The 20,799-nt window shown below is 38.3% G+C and overlaps 2 protein-coding genes across 19 annotated transcripts in view; both read left to right on the top strand.

The window, feature by feature from the left end:
- Positions 1–20,799, top strand: part of LOC140615859 (zinc finger MYM-type protein 5-like) — a 179,739-nt gene that overhangs the window by 80,030 nt on the left and 78,910 nt on the right. For all 3 annotated transcript variants that reach the window (XR_012016365.1, XR_012016366.1, XR_012016364.1), the window contains exons 10-11: positions 14,596–14,691; positions 20,202–20,398. The gene's annotated coding sequence lies outside the window, so the exon portion shown is untranslated. The remainder of the gene's footprint in view (positions 1–14,595; positions 14,692–20,201; positions 20,399–20,799) is intronic.
- The window catches only part of PSPC1 (paraspeckle component 1), a 106,217-nt gene that overhangs the window by 12,398 nt on the left and 73,020 nt on the right, over positions 1–20,799 (top strand). For all 16 annotated transcript variants that reach the window (XM_072795902.1, XM_072795903.1, XM_072795905.1 and 13 more), the window contains exons 3-4: positions 14,596–14,691; positions 20,202–20,398. In XM_072795902.1, the coding sequence (XP_072652003.1) occupies positions 14,596–14,691; positions 20,202–20,398 (293 nt within the window). The remainder of the gene's footprint in view (positions 1–14,595; positions 14,692–20,201; positions 20,399–20,799) is intronic.

Raw genomic sequence — 20,799 nt, forward strand, 5'->3', positions numbered from 1 at the left:
ATACAGGTCATTCTGGGAAATATTGACATCCTCATAATTTCTTCCAGTCCATGAATGTGGTGTGTCTGTCCATTTACTTAAAAATATTTATAAGTAATTATAATAATTATAGATTTGTCATATTAACATGCCTTTCATTTTGCCCATGACAAAGTTTTTTTTTTTTTTTTTTTAAGATGTTATTTATTCATTGGAGGCACAGAAAGAGAGGCAGGCAGAGACAGAGGCAGAAGGAGAAGCAGGCTTCATGTAGAGTTCAGTGTGGGACTCTATCCCGGGGACTGCGGGATCACACCCTGAGCTGAAGGCAGATGCTCAACCGCTGAGCCACTCAGGCGTCCCGAAGTTCTTGATGTTCGTATCTTTAGTCTTTCCGCTGGATTTGTGTGAAAATTCCTTAGTTCATTATTGTATTGATTCCTTTTATCTCTGTTAGTGATAAAGTGTGCCCGCTTACTGTTTTATTGGTTGGGATCATTTTAAATATTTAAGTATTTTAGAGTTTGGGGAACTGGATACAAAGATACAAAGACAATATAGAACACCTATTGGCCCCACAGCTTAGTTTAGTGATTGTAAAGCATTTTTCAGTTTTGCTTTGGACTGTTAAGCTAAAGCTGTAATTCATGTTACATCTGTTTTACGGCACTGCCAATTTGTTCTTCAGATTTCTTGGTTTTGTTCTCTATGCTAAGAGAATGCTTGCTGTCCACATCACAGGCCTTGTTATATTTTATTCACCTTTTGCTAAGATGTTAACTTCTTAGAGAAGTAGTTTTATCTTCGTATAGTCATTACCTCTGCAGCATCACTGATACTCTACTCTCCCAGTTTATTTTTTGTCATAGCATTTACTGTTTTAATTTGTATGTCTTTCTCTGCAGTAGGATGTAAGTTCCTTGAGGGTAGGGACTTTGTCTTGTTCAGCACTATAATCCTAGCACCTGTATTTTTTTTTTAATTAAATTAAATTTTAATTTCAGTATAGTTAACATGCAGTGTTATATTAGTTTCATGTGTGCAGTATAGTCATTCAACAATTTTGTATATTAGTATTCATTAAGATAAGTGTACTTTTATTTTAATCCCCTTCACCTATTTCACCCATTTCTGCTCCCCATCTCCACCTCTCCTTTGGTAACCATCTGTTTTGTTCTCTGTAGTTAGAGTCTGTTTTTTGGTTTCTTTTTTTCCTTTGTTTTGTTTCTTAAATTCCACATATGAGTGAAAGCATATGGTATTTGTCTTTCTCTGACTTATTTTGCTTAGCATTATACTCTCCTAGCACTTACATTCTGGTAATTCCTGACCACAAAGTAAGCTAATAATTATTTAGTGAAGGAAGGAGGGAACTAAAGCAATAGGCAAGGCATGTAAGTAGTATTTTTTCCACTGCAGGCTTTGATTACTTGGTAAATTTTTAAAGTTACAGCTAGGCTCTGGGAAGTATTTAACCATTTCTTACAGGTAGCTTTTGGAATAACTTAAAAACAGTTTTGAGGGAATGGGCAAGGTGTTGAACATTGTATTATCTGTCATTTCATTATCATGACCATAATCATAAGCATGTTGGATTTTTACAACAATACTGGCTACTACTACATTTTTCAGATGAGAAAACTGGCCTAGAGATGTTAAGTAATTTGTGTAAGATTGCACAAATAATAAGTGGTGGATTTTAGTCTGGTGCTGCATCTCTTGCCTTTTATATTGTGATACAGGTGGAGTTTTTTGTAGACTATCCTTGCTTAGGAATTTGTTATTATTTAAACCTCCTAATGAAACTCAGGATGCTCTTTTCCCTGTTTGTTTGAATAATTAGTATTAGGTGAAATGTAACTTCCTGGAAAGGAATTTCCTCAATGCCTTTTCGAAAGTGGGCTCCTGTTAATTCTGACAGTACTGCGTTTTTCCTTTTTAGCTCTTAAAATGATGATTTGTTTACTCCTTTTTTGTTTATTTTGGTCTTTTAGAACACTTCAGAATTGTTTTGTTTACCCTGATCCTCTAGTCCCAATTCTTGGTACATATTGGGTAATCAAATATTTATTGACAGACTGACTGAATTTCAGTTATTGAGGATAATGCAAGTAACTCATAGGAGTGGTATCATCGAGATTTAGTTTCTAAGTGTAGACCTCTTTTGTAATCAAAATCTCTTCTTTTTTTTTTTTTTTTATGATAGTCACATAGAGAGAGAGAGAGGCAGAGACATAGGCAGAGGGAGAAGCAGGCTCCATGCACCGGGAGCCCGATGTGGGATTCGATCCCGGGTCTCCAGGATCGCGCCCTGGGCCAAAGGCAGGCGCCAAACCGCTGCGCCACCCAGGGATCCCTCAAAATCTCTTCTATCTCTTTCCTTTTTAAAAGATTTATTTGAGAGACGGGGGAGGGGGAGGTTGAAAGGGACAAGCAGACTCTCCACTGAGTGTAAGTCTGATGTAGAGCCCAATCCCAGGACCCTGAGATCCTGACCCTAGCTGAAGTTAGACACTCAACCAGCTGAGCCACCAGGTGTCGTATGTTTCAGTTCTTTTTAGGAAAAAGAAATTTTCCCCATCAAGCAATCTTTATTTTATTTTATTTATTATTTTATTTTATTTTATTTTAATTTTATTTTTTTATGATAGTCACACAGAGAGAGAGGCAGAGACACAGGCAGAGGGAGAAGCAGGTTCCATGCACCGGGAGCCCGACGTGGGATTCGATCCCGGGTCTCCAGGATCGCACCCTGGGCCAAAGGCAGGCGCTAAACTGCTGCACCACCCAGGGATCCCTCAAGCAATCCTTTAATGTTAATATATATGGTATCTACATTCACTAATTGTTAGCATTTACCACATTTTTTTTCCACTATATACATACAGTTTTTGGGTTTTTTTTGGCTAATTTATTTAAGAGTCAGCTGCAGATACCATACTTTATCCCTGAATACATTAAGGATATGCATCTGCTAAGAGTATTCTTTTATTTTTATTTATTTATTTATTTATTTATTTATTTATTTATTTATTTATTAAAAAATTTTATTTATTTATGATAGTCACACAGAGAGAGAAAGAGAGAGAGGGGCAGAGACACAGGCAGAGCAAGAAGCAGGCTTGTACCTGGAGCCTGACGTGGGACTTGATCCCGGGTCTCCAGGATTGCGCCCTGGGCCAAAGGCAGGCGCCATACCGCTGCGCCACCCAGGGATCCCAAGAGTATTCTTTTAAAAGCTACAATATAATTGTCACACTGAAGAAATTTAATATTTATTCAATATAGACATACCTTAGAGATACTTGCAGATTCATGTCCAGACCAGTGCTGTAAAGTGAATATCATGATAAGGTGTATCAAATAAATTCTTCGGTTTTCTAGTAACAAATATTATATTTACACTATACTATAGTTTATTAAGTGTGAGATAGCATTACGTTTTAAAAAATGTGTGTATCTTTTTTTTTTAAGATTTTATTTATTCATGAGAGACTCAGAAAGAGAGGCAGAGACATAGGCAGAGGCAGATGCAGGCTCCCTATAGGGAGCCTGATGTGGGACTTGATCCTGGATCCCAGGATCACAACCTGAGCCAAAGGCAGACATTCAACTGCGGAGCCACCCAGGCATCCCCCAAAATGTGTATATCTTAATTAAATACTTTACTGATCAGGTTGGTGGTTGCTGAAGGTTGGGGTGGTTGTGGCAGTTTTTTAAAAGATGATATTGAAGTTTGCCACATGAAGTGTCTTTCTTTACTGAAGGATTTTTCTATAGCATGTGGTGTGGTTTGATACCATTTCATCCACAGTAGAACTTCTTTCACAGTTGGGAGTCAGTCCTCTCAAACCCTACTGATGTGTTATCAATTATATTTATGTAATCTGCTAAGTTCTTTGTTGGCATTTCAACAGTCTCCACAGCATCTTCACCAGGGGTTGATGCATCTCAAGAAACCACTTCCTTTGCAGATCCATAGAAGCAGCTCCTCATCCTTTAGTTTTATCATGAGATTGCAGCAATGCAGTCCCATCTTCAAGCCTCACTTCTGATTGTAGTTCACTTGCTGTTTCCACCACATCTGCAGTTATTTCGTCCACTGATGTCTTGAGCCCCTCAACTGAAAGGCATCCATGAGGGTTGGATTGGAATCAGCTTCTTCCAGACTCCTGTTCTGTTGATAGTTAGGCTTTTCCCATGAAGCACAAATGTTTTTAATGGCATCTAGAATGGTGAATGCTTTCTAGAAGTTTTTCATTTTATTTTGTCCAGATCCATCAGAGGAATCGCTGTCTAAGGCAGCTATATAGCCTTATGAAATGTATGTATTAAATACAAATAGTAAGACTGGAAAGTTGAAATTGCTTTGATCTGTGGGCTGCAGAATGGATGTTGTGTCAGCAGGCATGAAAACAACATTAATCTTGTGTCTGGCCATTAGACCTCTTGGGTGATGAGGTGCATTGTCAGTGAGCAGCAGTATTTTGAAAAGGAATCTTTTTTTCTCTGAGCAGTAGATCTCAGCAGTGGGCTTAACATTAATTTAGTAAACCCACGTTGTCAGTAGATGTGCCGGCATCCAGGCATTGTTGTCCAGTGTATAGTGCACAGGCTGAGTGGTTTGAGCATAATTCTTAAGGGCCTTAGGATTTTCAGAATGGTCAGTGAGCATTGGCTTCATCTTCAGGTCACCAGCTGCATTAGCCCCTAACAAGGTGGTCAGTCTGTCCTTTGATTCCAGGCATTGACTTCTCTGTGGCTTTGAATGTCTAAGGTGGTTTAATCTACAATGAAAATCTATTGTTTGGTGTAGCCATCTTCATTAATTAGCTAAGCTAGGTCTTTTGGGTAACTTGATAAAGCTTCTGCATTTTAGCACTTGGTGCTTCACCTTATACTTTTATGTTTTAGAGGTGCCTTCTTTCCCTATACCTGATGACACAATCTTGGCTCATTTCAAACTTTTTTTCTGCAGCTTCCTTAGCTCTGTGTATAGAATTGAAGAGAGTTAAGGGTTTGCTCTAGATTAGGTTTTGCCTTAAGGGATTGTTGTGGCTGATTTGAACTTATACTGACATCACTGAAACATCCTTTATATCAGCAGTAATCAGTATTTTTTTTTTTTTTTAATTTTTATTTATTTGAGAGAGTGTGTGAGAGAGATCATGAGCAGAGAGTAGAGGGAGAAGCAGGTACCTTGCTGGGCAGAAAGCCTGACCTAGGCTTAATCCAGGACCAGGGGTTTATGACCTGGGCTTAGGATGGGCGCTTAACTGACTGAGTCACCCAGGCGCCCCTGTAATGTTTTGTTTTCTTATTTGTGTAGCCACTAGAGCAGCACTTTCTTTTTTTTTTTTTTTTTTTTTTAAAGATTTTATTCATTTATTCATGAGAGACAGAGAGACAGAGAGGGGCAGGGACATAGAGGGAGAAGCAGGTTCCATGCAAGGAGCCTGATGTGGGACTCGATCCCAGGACTCTAGCATCACGCCCGGGGCCAAAGGCAGGCGCCAAACTGCTGAGCCACCCAGGGATCCCCTAGAGCAGCACTTTCAAGGACTTTTCCTTTGCATTCACAACTTTTCAGCCTGTCTCAGCTTTTGGCATACTTTCCTCACTAAGTTTAATCATTTCTAGCTTTTGATTTACAGCAAAGGGTATAAATTTACCTTTGACTTTAACACTTAGAGGCCATTGAAGGGTTCTTTATTGGCCTAATTTCAATATTGTTGTGTCTCAGATTAGGGAGACACCCAAGGGGCGGGGACTGTTCAGTGGAGCAGTCAGAACACACATCCCGTTTACTGAATGTGTTTGCAGTCTTATATGGATGTGGTTTGTGTCACTTCCAAACAATTATAGTAGTGACATCGAAGATCACCGATAACAGATCACCATAACATAATGATAATGAAAAAGTTTGAGATACTCTGACAATTGCTAAGATAGTGACACAGAGACGCAAAGTGAGCAAATGCTATTGAAAAAAATGATGCCAATAGATTTGTTTGATGTAGAGTTGCTAAAACCCTTGTTTGTTAAAAACAAACAAAAAAACAACACAGTATCTGTGAAACCCAGTGAAGCACAAAGCACAATAAAGTGAGATATGCCTGTGATGTTACATAATATGCAGTTTATATTGAAATTTCTCCTGTTTTGTAGCAGTGTCTTTATAACTCTGTAATCTATTCAATCAAAGGTCACACATGGATTTTAGTTGTTATGGCTGTAATTTCCTTTTATCTGGAAGTTTCCCCAATGACAAAAATGTCAGTGTTGTGACACTGACATTTTTGAAGAGTCCAGGACAAGTATTTTTCAGAATTGCTTCAGTTTGGATTTTTTTTTTGTTTCCTCTTAGGCCTCTGAGGGTTTATGCTGTTAAACTCTTAGCTTTGTAGCAGTGAAAATTCTGAGACAATTTATTTTAGACTCTTAGAGTGATTTAGACTCTTAGTCTTAAATCACTAACCTACTTGGGATATATTTATTTATGATAAATACAAAAATTTCCCCTTATTACTAAGCATCCTTTTCTTTTTATAAAGTTTTCCTGTTTATAAAGTTTTCCTGACTGTTACATTGTGAGTTCTTTTGATATTAAAAATGCACGATGTTTCATTATAGCTCTGCCAGACTTAATTATTCCTTTATTGAACAGTAGACATTGTATTATTCATCATTTAGGTTGTTTCCCGTTTTTGCTGTAATAACCTTGTGACAAACGTTATGGCCCATAAATGTTTGGTTGCTTTGTTCCTGGGCATATATATTTTTTTTTAAGTTAAATTTTTTTTTAAAGATTTATTTGTTTATTCATGAGAGACACAGATTGAGAGGAGAGACAGAGACATAGGCAGAGGGAGAAGCAGGCTCCTTGCAGGGAGCCCGATGCGGGACTTGATCCCGGATCCGGGGATCACGACCTGAGCCAAAGGCAGGCGCCCAACCGCTGAGCCACTCAGGTGTCCCTTAAATTTTTAAAATAATCTGTATACATAGTGTGGGGCTTGAATTCAGAACCCTGAGACCAAGAGTTGCAAGCTCCACTGACCGAGTCAGCTACCACCGCCCCCCCCACCCCCCGGTGTGTAGAATTTTATGTGGTAAATGTATTCTGGAATATCCATGGAAAAAGATTAAATAAATATTTATTTTTCTTTTATTTAAGTTTTATTTGTTTATGTAATCTCTGTACCAAATGTGAGGCTTGAACTCAAAACCGCAAGACCAAGATTTACATGTCCCTCCAACTGATCCAGCCAAGTAACTCTTAAATGATTCCTTCTTAAACCAATTGAACTGGGTGGGACACTTGGGTGGCTCAGTGGTTGAATGTCTGCCTTACGCTCAGGGCATGATCCTGGGATGCCAGGATTGAGTCCCACATTGGGCTCCCTGCAGGGAGCCTGCTTCTCCCTCCGCCTATGTCTCTGGCTTTCTCTCTGTGTCTCATGAATAAATAAAATCTTTAAAAAAACAAAAAAACAAAACCCAATTGAACTTTGATAACCCAGACTTTATTAGAAGATCAAAGATTGTTGAAGGTAAGATAAATTGTAGAGTAACTTTGAAGAAAATCTCTTGACCTGTGTTAAATGATTTGTAACTTACGTCCATTAATGTGGCTCAGATTCTTGCTGTATGTAGCATTACTTTATTTGCTAACTATTTGTTGCTTTTATTTTTGTTCTTTTTGAGAGAAAAAGAATGGTTTGCTTCCTATACTGGTTCTCTTTAGAGTCTTTAAGTTTACAATTCTCTGCTTTCTTTTGACTCATGAGAGACATATTTGTGGCTTTGATAATGACTTTTAGAGTTGACAGCTAGATATTTAAATAAATTTTTTATTGGTAATCAAAGACAAACTTTTTTTTTAAATGAATTGGCAAAGATTTAAAAGTACCCAGTGAGTGAAAGTGAAGTTACAAGAGTATTTTATAACTCTGGTGCTGATGGAAATTGGTTACTGTTTTGGGGCGGGGGGGCGGGGTTTGGTTTTAAGATTCTTTTACTGTTAGAGGTATATTTTAAGTATTTTGATTCAAAGGATTGGTATATCACTTTGTATCTGGTTTATCACTTTATTTCTAATAACAAAATAGTGACCAAATCTGAATTCTTAATAAAGAATTAAGTAGATCATATTTATAGTGGATTAGTATGTACTTTGTGAAGAATCCTTCATGACACTAGGAAATGCAGTATTCATGAAAAAGATTTATTATTTTTTAAGTAATCTCAATAGGGCTTTACACTTAGGACTCCGAGATCAAGAGTCACATGCTCTAATGAGTAAGCCAGCCAGGTGCCCTGAAAAGAATTTTTTAATGGTAGTGTATACCACAGAGACAGTGGACTAATAGTTGCCAGAGGTTCAGGGAGATTAGGAATTGATAGCTAATGAATTTGGGGTTTCTTTTTGGGGTGATGAAAATGTTCTGGCATTAGATCATGGTGATGGTTTACATACTAAAACCCACTGAACTCTGTACTTTAAAATGGTGATTTTTATGATATGTGAATTATATCAATAAAAGTACTAAACTAAACAAATTGCCAACTCCCCATCTTTTTATGGCGGAGCATATGGCTATGCATCTATGCTAACAACTGCTCAAAAACTTGTAAATAAATTTAGCATATAAATGTGCATATTTTCTATACATCTATGGAGCAAGTAAGAAAAGGGACACAAGTCTAGGTATATGCTGTGATCCAAATTTGTGTTTATAAACTGATCAGAAATAAAAGACTGGAAGTAAAAAATGTGTATCAGCCTAAGTTCTATTTGACAAGTGTGCTTACAGGTATATCCTGAAAGTCTCCTAGGTATGATGGTTCACTAGAAGGACACAGACCTAGCATATAGTTGTACAACTAAGATTTACTACAGCAAAAGAATACAGCACAAAATCAGTAAGGAAGAAATGCACATGAGGTGAATTCTGGAGTAATATAATTATCTGTTAGGGTTGTGGGATAGCTGTTTCAGGCATATTGTGTTAATTCTTTTTTGGCACACAAGTGATTGTTCCATTAATAATTCTTTTTATATCTTTCCTATTTTATACACTTCATTTCCATCATTTTATTTGCTTCATCACATCTTTCCATTAAATGGAGTTTTTTAGATTCAGAAGAAATGCTTCTTTAATTAAAAAATTATGATATTGCTTTTGCTTATATAACTTGGAAACACAGGAGTTATCTGGGCATACCTGCTGATGGTGCAAGTATAAATTGCTCCGCACCTATACTGTCAGTGTCAATTGGGTCCGGTTTTATTATTTTTTTTTATTTTTTATTTTTTAAAAAATTTTATTTATTTATTCATAGAGATGCAGAGAGAGGGAGAGAGAGAGGCAGAGACACAGGCAGAGGGAGAAGCAGGCTCCACGCAGAGAGCCTGACGTGGGACTTGATCCAGGGTCTCCAGGATCATGCCCTGGGCTGCAGGCGGTATTAAACCGCTGCGCCACCGGGGCTGCCCTGGGTCCGGTTTTAGTTTTATACCTTCTTTTCTAAGCAGTCATAATTATTTGTAAAGATTGATATTTTATTATTTCTTAGAGGTCTCAAAGCAACAAAAAGATTATTAAAATTTTTTTTCTTAAAATTTGCCATATAGGTCCATTGGGTCATTTTATTTTATTTTATTTATTTATTTTTAATTTTTTATTTATTTATGATAGTCACAGAGAGAGAGAGAGGCAGAGACACAGGCAGAGGGAGAAGCAGGCTCCATGCACTGGGAGCCCGATGTGGGATTCGATCCCGGGTCTCCAGGATCGCGCCCTGGGCCAAAGGCAGGTGCCAAACCGCTGCGCCACCCAGGGATCCCGGGTCATTTTATAATCTAAGATAATATTAGGTCCTAGTGATTTTATTTTCCCCCTATCATAAAATATCTTATTTCATCATCCTCGGAATTATTTTATCATTATTATTAAGTTCTCTATTAAAGACTAAAATTGAAAAAACCCTGCAAAGCGATATATATGTCAAAAGGATTATTTACTGGTGTAACAAATTGTCATCATTATATAATTCTTCATTTTCTAATTGCATACATGAAATGTTGCATCATCTTTTAAGGCATCATGTTTTTACTATTGTGTAACACCTTTTTCTCACATTCTGCTTCTAAAGAGATATTTGATTAAGTGAGGAAAGGTCAGTCACAAATTCGTTAATCATTATGTACCATTTAAAAAACATGGAAACCTTAAATGTCCACCAGTAAGAATGGTTAAAAAATTATGGTGCATGCTGGGACACCTGGGTGGCTCAGTGATTGAGTGTGTCTGCCTTTGGCTCAAGGCATGATCCCGGGTCCAGGGTTTGAGTCTCACATCAGGCTCCCTGTGAGGAGCCTGATTGTCTGTCTCTGCCCCTTTCTCTCCGTGTGTCTCATAGATAAATAAAATCTTAAAAAAAAAAATTTATTGTGCATGCATACATCTGAAATGGTGCCATTTTGTATTGAGTGATACAGGATGTCTGAAGAAAGCATGGCTAGGTGATTCATTCTGTGTAAAATTATGTATATCTACCAGAAAGGAAAATCTGAGATGTTTATGAAACCTGATCAGAGGTCCTTTCCAAATGATACGATTTGACTGACTTAATAAAACTTACTATGGATAAGTATCAATATTACAACCAAACTAATGATTGATTAATTTGGGGGCAAAGTGAGGAGAAGAAAAGCTCTACAGACAACAACTCCAGATTTAACATTAATGGTTGACCACTTTGATTTGCTTCCTTTTAGTCTTTTTTTCTATGAAATATTTTCTTAAATTTATAAAAGGAATAAATTAAATAACTGTACCTATAAAGAGAATTTAAGTTGGGTTTTAACAACTTAACTTACCTGGGTAGCTAAGTTGCTTAAGTGTCCAACTCTTGATTATAGTTCAGGTCACGATCTCATGGGTCATGCAGTTGAGGTCCTCCCTGCCCCAACACATTGGGCTCCAGCTTCAAACTCAGTGGGGAGCCTGGGTGAGATCATCCTCTCTCTCTCCTCCCTTTGCCTGTCTCCCCACTCTCACATGCTTGCGCTCTCTTTCTCAGACAAATAAGTCTTTTAAAAAAACAACTTTTTTTTTAAACACCAAAAAATCAAAGTGAACTAAACAACAAGATGTGTGTGTGATAATAGATAAGGGGAATTTTTACAGGGGGTGGTACATACAGTGAAACCATAAATGTTCACCTTTTAGCATATAACCCAAGAAACAAAAAGAGAGTCCCTTGAAGACTACTCTTGAACATTATTTATGGTCTTTTGTTTTATGGAATGTGATGAATGTGGTTATCATTGATCTTTGCTCACTTATTCATGTATCTTTTTAGAAATGGTATTCCAGGAACAAGGTATAAATTTATAACATTTGTTTGTTATCAGTTAGGTTTTGTCTAAGGGCTGTATTCACCCCTGTGTATAAGTATGTCTGATGCTTACATATTCATATGTTGAAAACTTATAATTAGAGACTCAACATTATTTGAGAGTAGAGATGTCCTTATATTCTCTAATTTTGTTCAGTATTTCCTTGACTTTATAAAATTAATCTTGTCCTAAGTAATTCTGTCATGTTCTGAGTATGAATGATCTGCTTAGTATGTTTTCCTTCTTGAGTCTCCGTTTCTGATTTTTCTCTTGGATGGTCGTGGCCTTTTGGTATTGAAGAGGGGAGGTGCGAGTTTCTGTCTTTGTTGGCCTCTGCTCAGGTGTAGTTCTTACCCGGTCTTTATTATTCTCTATATCCTGCAATGGCTTCCAAGTGGGTAAGTGATCAATATAGTGCATCTTCCTCCACTTGTTCTTGGGCCTCTTTGGGTCCTCTTAAAAGTACCCCATCCTCCCATGGGCTTAGGAACTCTCAGCTGCTTTCTTATACTTCATTGAGGTGCATATGATCTTTGAGGCTATATTTACTCATTCTTTTTCTTTTTTTTTTTTTAAGATTTTATTTATTTATTCATGAGAGACACAGAGAGGCAGAGAGACAGGCAGAGGGAGAAGCAGGCTCCATGCAGGGGTCCCGACGTGGGACTCAATCCCGGGTCTCCAGGATCACGCCCTGGGCTGAAGGCAGCCCTAAACCACTGAGCCAACCAAGCTGCCCCTATTTACTCATTCTTTTTCACACTTCTGTATTTAGATGTTGGATGGGAGTTATCACCCTTGAAATAGAATCCTCTAAGGCTCTTTTCTTTTGAGTTTCTACTCAGTTTATCAGAGGTTTCTATAATTCCATTGTGTCTATCACCCCAAGGTATTCCACACCTTCTATTTCTTTTTCTCTAAGATGGCTTTACTGGTCCAAGAATCTTTTTTTTTTTTTTTTTCATGATTTTATTTATTCATGAGAGACAGAGAGAAAGGCAGAGACAGGCAGAGGGAAAAGCAGGGTCCCTGCGGGGAGCTTGATGCAGGATTCAATCTCAGGACCCTGGGATCACAACGTGAGCCAAAGGCAGAAGCTCAACCACTGAGCAACCCCGGTGCCCAAGAATAATTTTGTTTTAAATAAAGATTTTATTTTTAAGTAATCTTTGTACCTAGCAGGGGCTCAAACTCACAACCCTGAGATCAAAAGTTGCCTTCTCCACCAACTGAGCCAGCCAGGTGCCTTTTAGGAATAATTTTTAATAATCATTTTTCATGATTTTCTTTCTCTTTTTTTAAAAAGTTATTTATGAGAGCAAGAGAGGTTGGGCGAGTAGGAGGGGAGGAGTAGAGAGGAGCAGCAGACTCCATGCTGAATGTGGAGCCCATCATGGTCCTTGATTCCGTGACCCTGAGATCCTGACCTTAGCTGAAATCAAGAGTCAGGTGCTTAACCAACTGAGCCCCCCAGATGCCCTAGTAATCATATTTAATAATAGTTTAAGATTTAAAGTTTCTGTTGATCTCAGGATCTTCATTTATTTGTATAGGGAAACTTTTAGAATCCAGAAAGCCCCTTCACTTCTTAGCTCTTGTGTTATTGCTGCAGTAGATTTACTATGATTTGAATGCTGAGAGACTGATAGCAAGGAAAAAAATTTTTAACTTAGGCACAGATCTTTTATTTTTGGTTAGGCTTACATAATTTGAAAAAGTTAACATAGTTAACAAAACACAACTACGATAGGAGGTGCTCTGGTAGAAGGCACGGATCATAAGAAAGCTGGATAATGAATCTTCATGTACAGATGCCAGTTTGATCTTGCCAAATGAATGTGCTATCTTCTGAGTGTGACAGTTGGCATGCAGGAGAAGGAGGAACCAAAGCCTCTTCTCCACTAGATTAGGCAGCCAGGCCTTTCAGGAGTATTATTACAGATGACATGAAGGTGACTGCTATGATAGCAATGACGACATTCATAGCTATGACTGTGATGTTTATCGCAAAGTTTGACAAAATCTGTAAATTCTTTTTTTTATTATTTTTTTAGATTTTATTTATCCATCCATGAGAGACACAGAGAGAGAGAGAGAGGTAGAGACACAGGCAGAGGGAGAAGCAGGCTCCATTCAGGGAGCCCGATGTGGGACTTGATCCAGAGACCCCAGGATCATGCCCTGAGCCAAAGGCAGACTCTCAGCCGCTGAGCCACCCAGGCATCCCAAGATCTGTAAATTCTTAGTGTGCTTCTTTCTCATCCAGCTGATCATCCCTGATCCATTCCTTGGACAGGGCACAAAATGCGCTTTCACAAAAGTGAATCCAGTGCATTCATCACTGAAAACACACCAGTCATGATATTTGCTTATTTCGAAAAATGGTAAAAATACTATTGCATCATTTTGGAAATGAGTCCAGTCTAAGCTACAAGAAAATATATGGTTAAAAAACACACACGACTACTTTTGGTGGTGTAGCTTTAAAATCATGTGCTTGGCTATAAAAGCCCTATAAGCAAAGTTAGTGAATAATAGGAAATTTTAGTATCCTCATATTATCTGATATTTATTTCATTTCCCTATTTTGTCTTCCTCAGCTTTCCCATCCTTTTGTTTTACTTAGGAAAGTAGTAAAGAAGGAGGATTTGCAAGTCATAATCTTTCATCACCCACTCTTAATTTCCCCTGCTCAACCTCCACTTTGAACATGTTTGTGTCTCCTAGTTCCTCTCCTTTTGCTTGGCTGCTTGGCTGATGTGTTTTAGATACCATTTTAGGTTTTAGAAAGGCTTTTCTTAACAAGACTGTTTAGGCACAGGAAAGTTGGGAGGTGGGAATTTGAGGTGGTGGGATATCGGGATGATGATTCCATATATATAAAACGTGAATTAGGTACTAATTCTTTTCCTTCATAATTCGTAAAAGTTAACTAGAGTGGTTATGCAGATTCAGAGTTGTTGATTTGCTCCTCTGCCGTCTTGAATGGAGGATGCTCTAAAAAGCATCTTTGATTGACATTGATGTTCATTTGTATCTGGTGCAGCAAATGTTTATTGACTGATTTTAAGAGTATATATAGTAACTTCTAAGACATTATTTTCAAGAGAGAAATTTCCCACATATATATCTTGGAATTATTATAAAGAATTTCTAGTGTGATGTTAGCTGCAGGTACTGTATTAACTCTTATGCTTTTATCAACCCAGGACACCTCGTCCAGTCATTGTGGAGCCTATGGAGCAGTTTGATGATGAAGATGGCTTGCCAGAGAAGCTAATGCAGAAAACTCAACAATATCATAAGTAAGACTTATTAATAAAGATATTTTATTTTTATTTTTATTTTTTTTTAATAAAGATATTTTAGGTATGTGCTATCAAGGATACATATTATCCTGGTTGGTCTACATCGAATACTATTCTTTTGTATATGGGTAGAACATTAACTTGGGCAGTGGGAGGTAGGTGGATGGAGACTATCAGTAATTATGTTAGAAACAGTATAATCTAGATATCATGAAAATATTTTAGTATGTTTTAGGTGTACTATAAGTTAAAAGGAGACTTGGCAGGGGTAAAGCAGGGGAGATCCTAGTTATTTAGGGTAAGGACAGGAAGTACTCTTCTTGGTGGTAGAAAAGAAAAGTAGCCTTTTTTTAAAAAAAGATTTTATTTATTTATTTGAAAGAGTGAGTGAGAGAGAGCATGAACCAGGGGGAGTGAGTGGAGGAGAAGTAGATTCCCTGATGAGCAGGGAGCCCAAAGTGGGGCTCAATCCCAGGACCCTGGGATCATGGCAAGACCTTGGGCAAAGGCAGACGCTTAACTTGCCAAGCCATCCAGGTGCCCTGAAAAATAGTCTATTTTCAAAATGTATATTCTTCTTTTACCAGTTGCTTTTTGCTCACTATACTGGAAATGTTTTTACATGAATTGGCTGCATGAATATATTGTGTTGTTTTTAATCAGGTACTTGTTCATTATAATAAATAAAACTAATATATTTACATGCATGAATTCAACAGATACTGGAGTGCTTTTGTGTTAGGCAGTGTTCCAGGTGCTCTCAGTGAAACTTGGAACTGTTTTTGCCTTCCTGGTGCTTATATTTCTGGTGGTGGAAGTACACAAGAAATAAGAAACCAAAAATTAAAACATCTATTAAATTGTGAAAATTATTATTTTAAAAAAACCAACTAATAAAAGGTGTAAAGGCTTAGATCAAAATGTATGCATATATAAAATTGATTAATACTGACAAATTGTTTTCCAGAAATGTTACAAAATTTACACTCCTTGGTGTATGTATAAAGGTATTTTTGTTTATTGTGACAAAAAGATGGCGATGTTCAAAATGGTATTTTATGCATGTTATTTTATTTTATTTTTAATTAATTTTTATTGGTTTTCAATTTACTAACATACAGAATAACCCCCAGTGCCCGTCACCCATTCACTCCCACCCCCCGCCCTCCTCCCCTTCTACCACCCCTAGTTCGTTTCCCAGAGTTAGCAGTCTTTACGTTCTGTCTCCCTTTCTGATATTTCCCACACATTTCTTCCCCCTTCCCTTATATTCCCTTTCACTATTATTTATATTCCCCAAATGAATGAGAACATATAATGTTTGTCCTTCTCCGACTGGCTTACTTCACTCAGCATAATACCCTCCAGTATGCATGTTATTTTAATTAGCATTCTTTGATTTTAGTGCAGTTGAATGTTTTTTCTGTGTAGTTAATTTAAATGAGAAATATGAGTGCTTGTTCTATGCCTGGTGTAGGAGATGAACTAGTGAACAAAATAGGCCAGAAATTCGTGCTATGTAGGAGTGGTAAGGAGGTTAAACAATAAAATTAAGGGAATCCCTGGGTGGCTCAGCGGTTTAGCGCCTGCCTTTGGCTCAGGGCGCAATCCTGGAGTCCCGGGATCGAGTCCCATGTCGGGCTCCTTGGCATGGAGCCTGCTTCTCCCTCTGCCTGTGTCTCTGCCTCTCTCTCTCTCTCTCTCTCTGTGACTATCATAAATAAATAAATCTTTAAAAAAAACCAATAAAATTAGTAAAATAAATATAGCAGAAAGATACAGGAAAGTGAATGCTTTGGAACAGAGTAGTGTGGTTCTTTTTTTTTTTTTTTTTTTTTTAGTGTGGTTCTTTGTACAGGTGGTTGGAGAAGCCCTACTGAGAAGGTAAGATTTAATTATAGCTTGAAGGAGAGGGGAGGAAGCTAGCTGTCTAGCTGTATAGGATCAGAATTAGGATGGAGTAGAGAAAATAGTGATCTCAGTAGAGGAAACAGTAACTATAAAGGCCTTGAGAGAAGACTCTGGCAAGTTCTAGGAACAGTAGAGAGGCCAGTTTAGCTGGAGCATGGTGAGTAAGGAGAGGAAACAGGGATGAAGTAGATAAGGGATGTTGGGAGGAGAGGAGATTGTTGTGCCTTGCTGGTTATTAAGCTGATATCTTGGTTTTTGTATTTTATGAGAAAGGAAGGAGCAGAGTAGTGATTTATTTATTTTTATTTTTTAAAGATTTTATTTATTTATTCATGAGAGAGACAGAGAGAGGTAGAGACACAGGCTCCATGCAGGGAGCCCGATGCGGGACTCGATCCCGGGTCTCCAGGATCACGCCCTGGGCTGAAGGCGGCATTAAACCGCTGAGCCCACCCAGGCTGCCCCAGAGTAGTGATTTAATCCTAAATTTAACAATAGCTTTTTTTGGCTATTTTAAGAATAGATTTTATAAAGAACCAAGAGTAGAATTGGAGAAGATAGTAAGTTTGGAGCCTGTTGAAGTGGAGATTGCAGTGTTGATGATGAGAAGTGGTCAGGTTCAGGATATAGTTTGAAAATAGACTTTGGATTTTGTTGATGGATATGGGAGAGAGTTGAAAGCATGATTACATGGTTGTAGGCCAAAGTAACTGGAAATTTGGAAATTGCTAATGATCAGTCTGGAGAATCCTGTAGGAGGAGCAGTTTTGGGGGAGGAAGTTCAGGAACTTTGGGCATGTTACGTTTGAGACAGTTTTCAACATCCAAGTGAAGATGTCAAGTAAGTAGTTGGATTCACATCTGGAATTTAGATGAGTTCTCTGGGCTATAGTTACCACATGTGATAGAGAACTATGTCAAAGGAGTGAGTCCCGGAATACTCTAGTATATAGACGATGAAAAACATTAAAGGAAGAGGGTTGGTGATATCATCACTTGTAATTCAGAACCATTTTAATTTCTCATACAATGCTATTTTTCAAAGACTTACTATGACTTCCTAGTCACTTGACATTTTTTTGTGGTTATAGTTTACCATTACAAATTTGAACTACAGCATACTTTTGGATTTAAGAATTAGAGAATAGGGATCCCTGGGTGGCGCAGCAGTTTAGCGCCTGCCTTTGGCCCAGGGCGCGATCCTGGAAACCCGGGATCGAGTCCCACGTCAAGCTCCCGGTGCATGGAGCCTGCTTCTCCCTCTGCCTATCATAAATAAATAAAAATTAAAAAAAAAAAAAAAAAGAATTAGAGAATAGAGTTTTAAGGGTGTTACAGAAAGTGGAATTTATATGCATATAAGAGTGTTTGTTTATATACTGATTTAATTACCCAGAAAACCTTACTAGATCTGGTTATATTTCTAGTTTTGCTGCTAAAAGGTTATGTTCAGAAGAGAATGTTCATTCACAAAGCATAGGAGCTATGATTCAAATTTATTCTAACTCCTTAAATCCATATTGTTTTTAGTGTTTCCCTTGGAGAAAAAGGAAGATTTAAAAAATATTTATGATTATAGTCCCAAGTCTGATTGAGGAATTACTAAGAAATATTCTTCCAGAAAAATTAGTAGGTGGTTGATTCCCCTCATTCCTTTGCCTTTTCCAGTCAATGTTTTTTTTTTTTTAAAGATTTTATTTATTTATTCATGAGAGACACACACAGAGAGGCAGAGACACACACAGAGAGGCAGAGACACAGGCAGAGGGAGAAGCAGGCTCCATGCAGGGAGCCCGACATGGGACTTGATCCCGGGACTCCAGGATCACACCCTGGGCTGAAGGCAGGTGCCAAACCACTGACCACCCAGGGATCCCCCTCCAGTCAATGTTTTAAAAAGAAAAAGTCCAAATCTATTTTTTAGGTATAGAATTCCAGATCATGATTAACTTTGATTTTCCTAATATACCTCTGAATATTTTTGTAGCTCTTTCTTGTTACTACATCTTTTCTTCTGTGACAACCTCTCCCTGGCTCTCCCACATTTGTCTCACCTACCCATCTTTCCCTCTCCACCCTAAAATAAAAGTTAAAATTTAGGATTGCAAGGCATCTGTACTTACATTGGTGGGATAGGGATTCTATTTTTACCAGTATTTTATTTTTTTTTTAAGATTTTATTTATTTATTCATGTGAGATAGAGAGGCAGAGACACAGGCAGATGGAGAAGCAGGCTCCATGCAGGGAGCCTGACGTGGGACTCAATCCTGGGTCTCCAGGATCATGCCCTGGGCCTAAGGCAGCACTAAACCGCTGAGCCACTCAGGCTGCCCTTACCAGTATTTTATTTTATTTTTTTAAGACTTTATTTATTTATTCATGAAAGACACAGAGAGGGAGAGGCAGAGACACAGGCAGAGGGAGAAGCAGGCTCCATGCAGGGAGTCCGATGCGGGACTTGATCCTGGGCCGAAGGCAGGCACTAAACCGCTGAGCCACCGAGGGATCCCCATTTACCAGTATTTTTAAATAGAAGTTGTGATAGGCAAGAATAATTGAAAAAATTCTTTGCATTTCAAGTACATCCATAGGTCATTATCTTTTAAAAAATTTTTTGGTTGTTTGCTGATCATTCAAGAAATAAATGTTAAATGTATATAGTTTTTGCTAGATGTTGTGCTAGGTACTTGAGTTACAGCAATTAATAGATATATTTGTAAATGAGGCCTTTGCTTTTTGGCATAGCCAATTTGCCTAGCACGTAATACTCAATGTGCTATCTGCTTTTAGTACTATCCCTGAAAGTCACTACTTTTATTTTTATTATTTATTTTTATTTATTTATTCATAAGAGACACACACAGAGGGAGGCAGAGACACAGGCAGAGGGAGAAGCAGGCTCCCTGTAGGGAGTCCGACCTGGGACTTGATCCCAGGTCTTCAAGACCACACCCTGGGGCAAAGGCGGTGCTAAACCCCTGAGCCACCCAGGCTGCCCAAAAGTTACTCTTTTTTTTTTAAAATTTTTATTTATTTATGATAATCAGAGAGAGAGAGAGAGAGAGAGGCAGAGACACAGGCAGAGGGAGAAGCAGGCTCCATGCACCGGGAGCCTGACGTGGGATTCGATCCTGGGTCTCCAGGATCGCGCCCTGGGCTAAAGGCAGGCGCCAAACCGCTGCGCCACCCAGGGATCCCCAGGTTACTCCTTTTAGAAGAAAAGTTTGATTCTAGATGGTTAATTTAGGGCGTATTTGATTCATGTGTTGCAGATTGCCTTACATAAAATTGAGTGAAAATCAGAAAGGCCTCATTGAAGGTGATAATTAGGGGAGTGCACCTTGTAATAATCAGATTGCTTACATTGGAGTCTTGGTTCTGTTCTTACTAGTTGGGTGGGCATCCTCGGGCTGTCTCTTAACTCAGGGCTATTAAAACATGCATTACAATATTGCCGTGAGGTAAACATGTAGAGTACTTGCCTGACACAGTGCCATGAGCATTGCAACTGCTTAGTAAATGGTTGTTCTTGTAATTCTTATTTATTGTTTTGCCTTTTAAACATATATTTCTGTGTTTTTAAATGTGAACTTAGGGAAAGAGAACAGCCGCCACGTTTTGCTCAGCCTGGGACATTTGAATTTGAATATGCATCCCGATGGAAGGCTCTTGATGAAATGGAAAAGCAGCAGCGTGAGCAGGTTGATAGAAACATCAGAGAAGCCAAAGAGAAACTAGAAGCAGAAATGGAAGCAGCCAGGCACGAACACCAATTAATGCTAATGAGGCAAGGTAAAAAAAAATTTTTTTTTTTAAGATTTTATTTTATTTTATTTTATTTATTTGAGAGAGAGCGAACATGAGTAGGGGGAAGAGGCAGACTCCCCACTGAGAAGAGAACCTCTCACAAGGCTCCATGCTAGAACCCTGGGATCATGACCATGAGCCAAAGTCAGCCGCTTAACTGACTGAGCCACCAGGTGCCCCCAAAATGGGCTTTCAAATAGATATGGTATGGTTTTTTTCCTCTGTTTTTAATTTTTAAAAATTTTTTTTATTTTTTAATTCATGAGAGACACAAGAGAGAAGCAGAGACATAGGCAGAGGGAGAAGCAAGCTCCTTGTAGGGAGCCCAATGCGGGACTCCATCCCTGGACCCAGGATCATGCCCTGAGCCAAAGGCAGATGCTCAG

Source organism: Canis lupus, chromosome 24, assembly GCF_048164855.1.
Source record: "Canis lupus baileyi chromosome 24, mCanLup2.hap1, whole genome shotgun sequence".
NCBI classification, from domain to species: domain Eukaryota; kingdom Metazoa; phylum Chordata; class Mammalia; order Carnivora; family Canidae; genus Canis; species Canis lupus.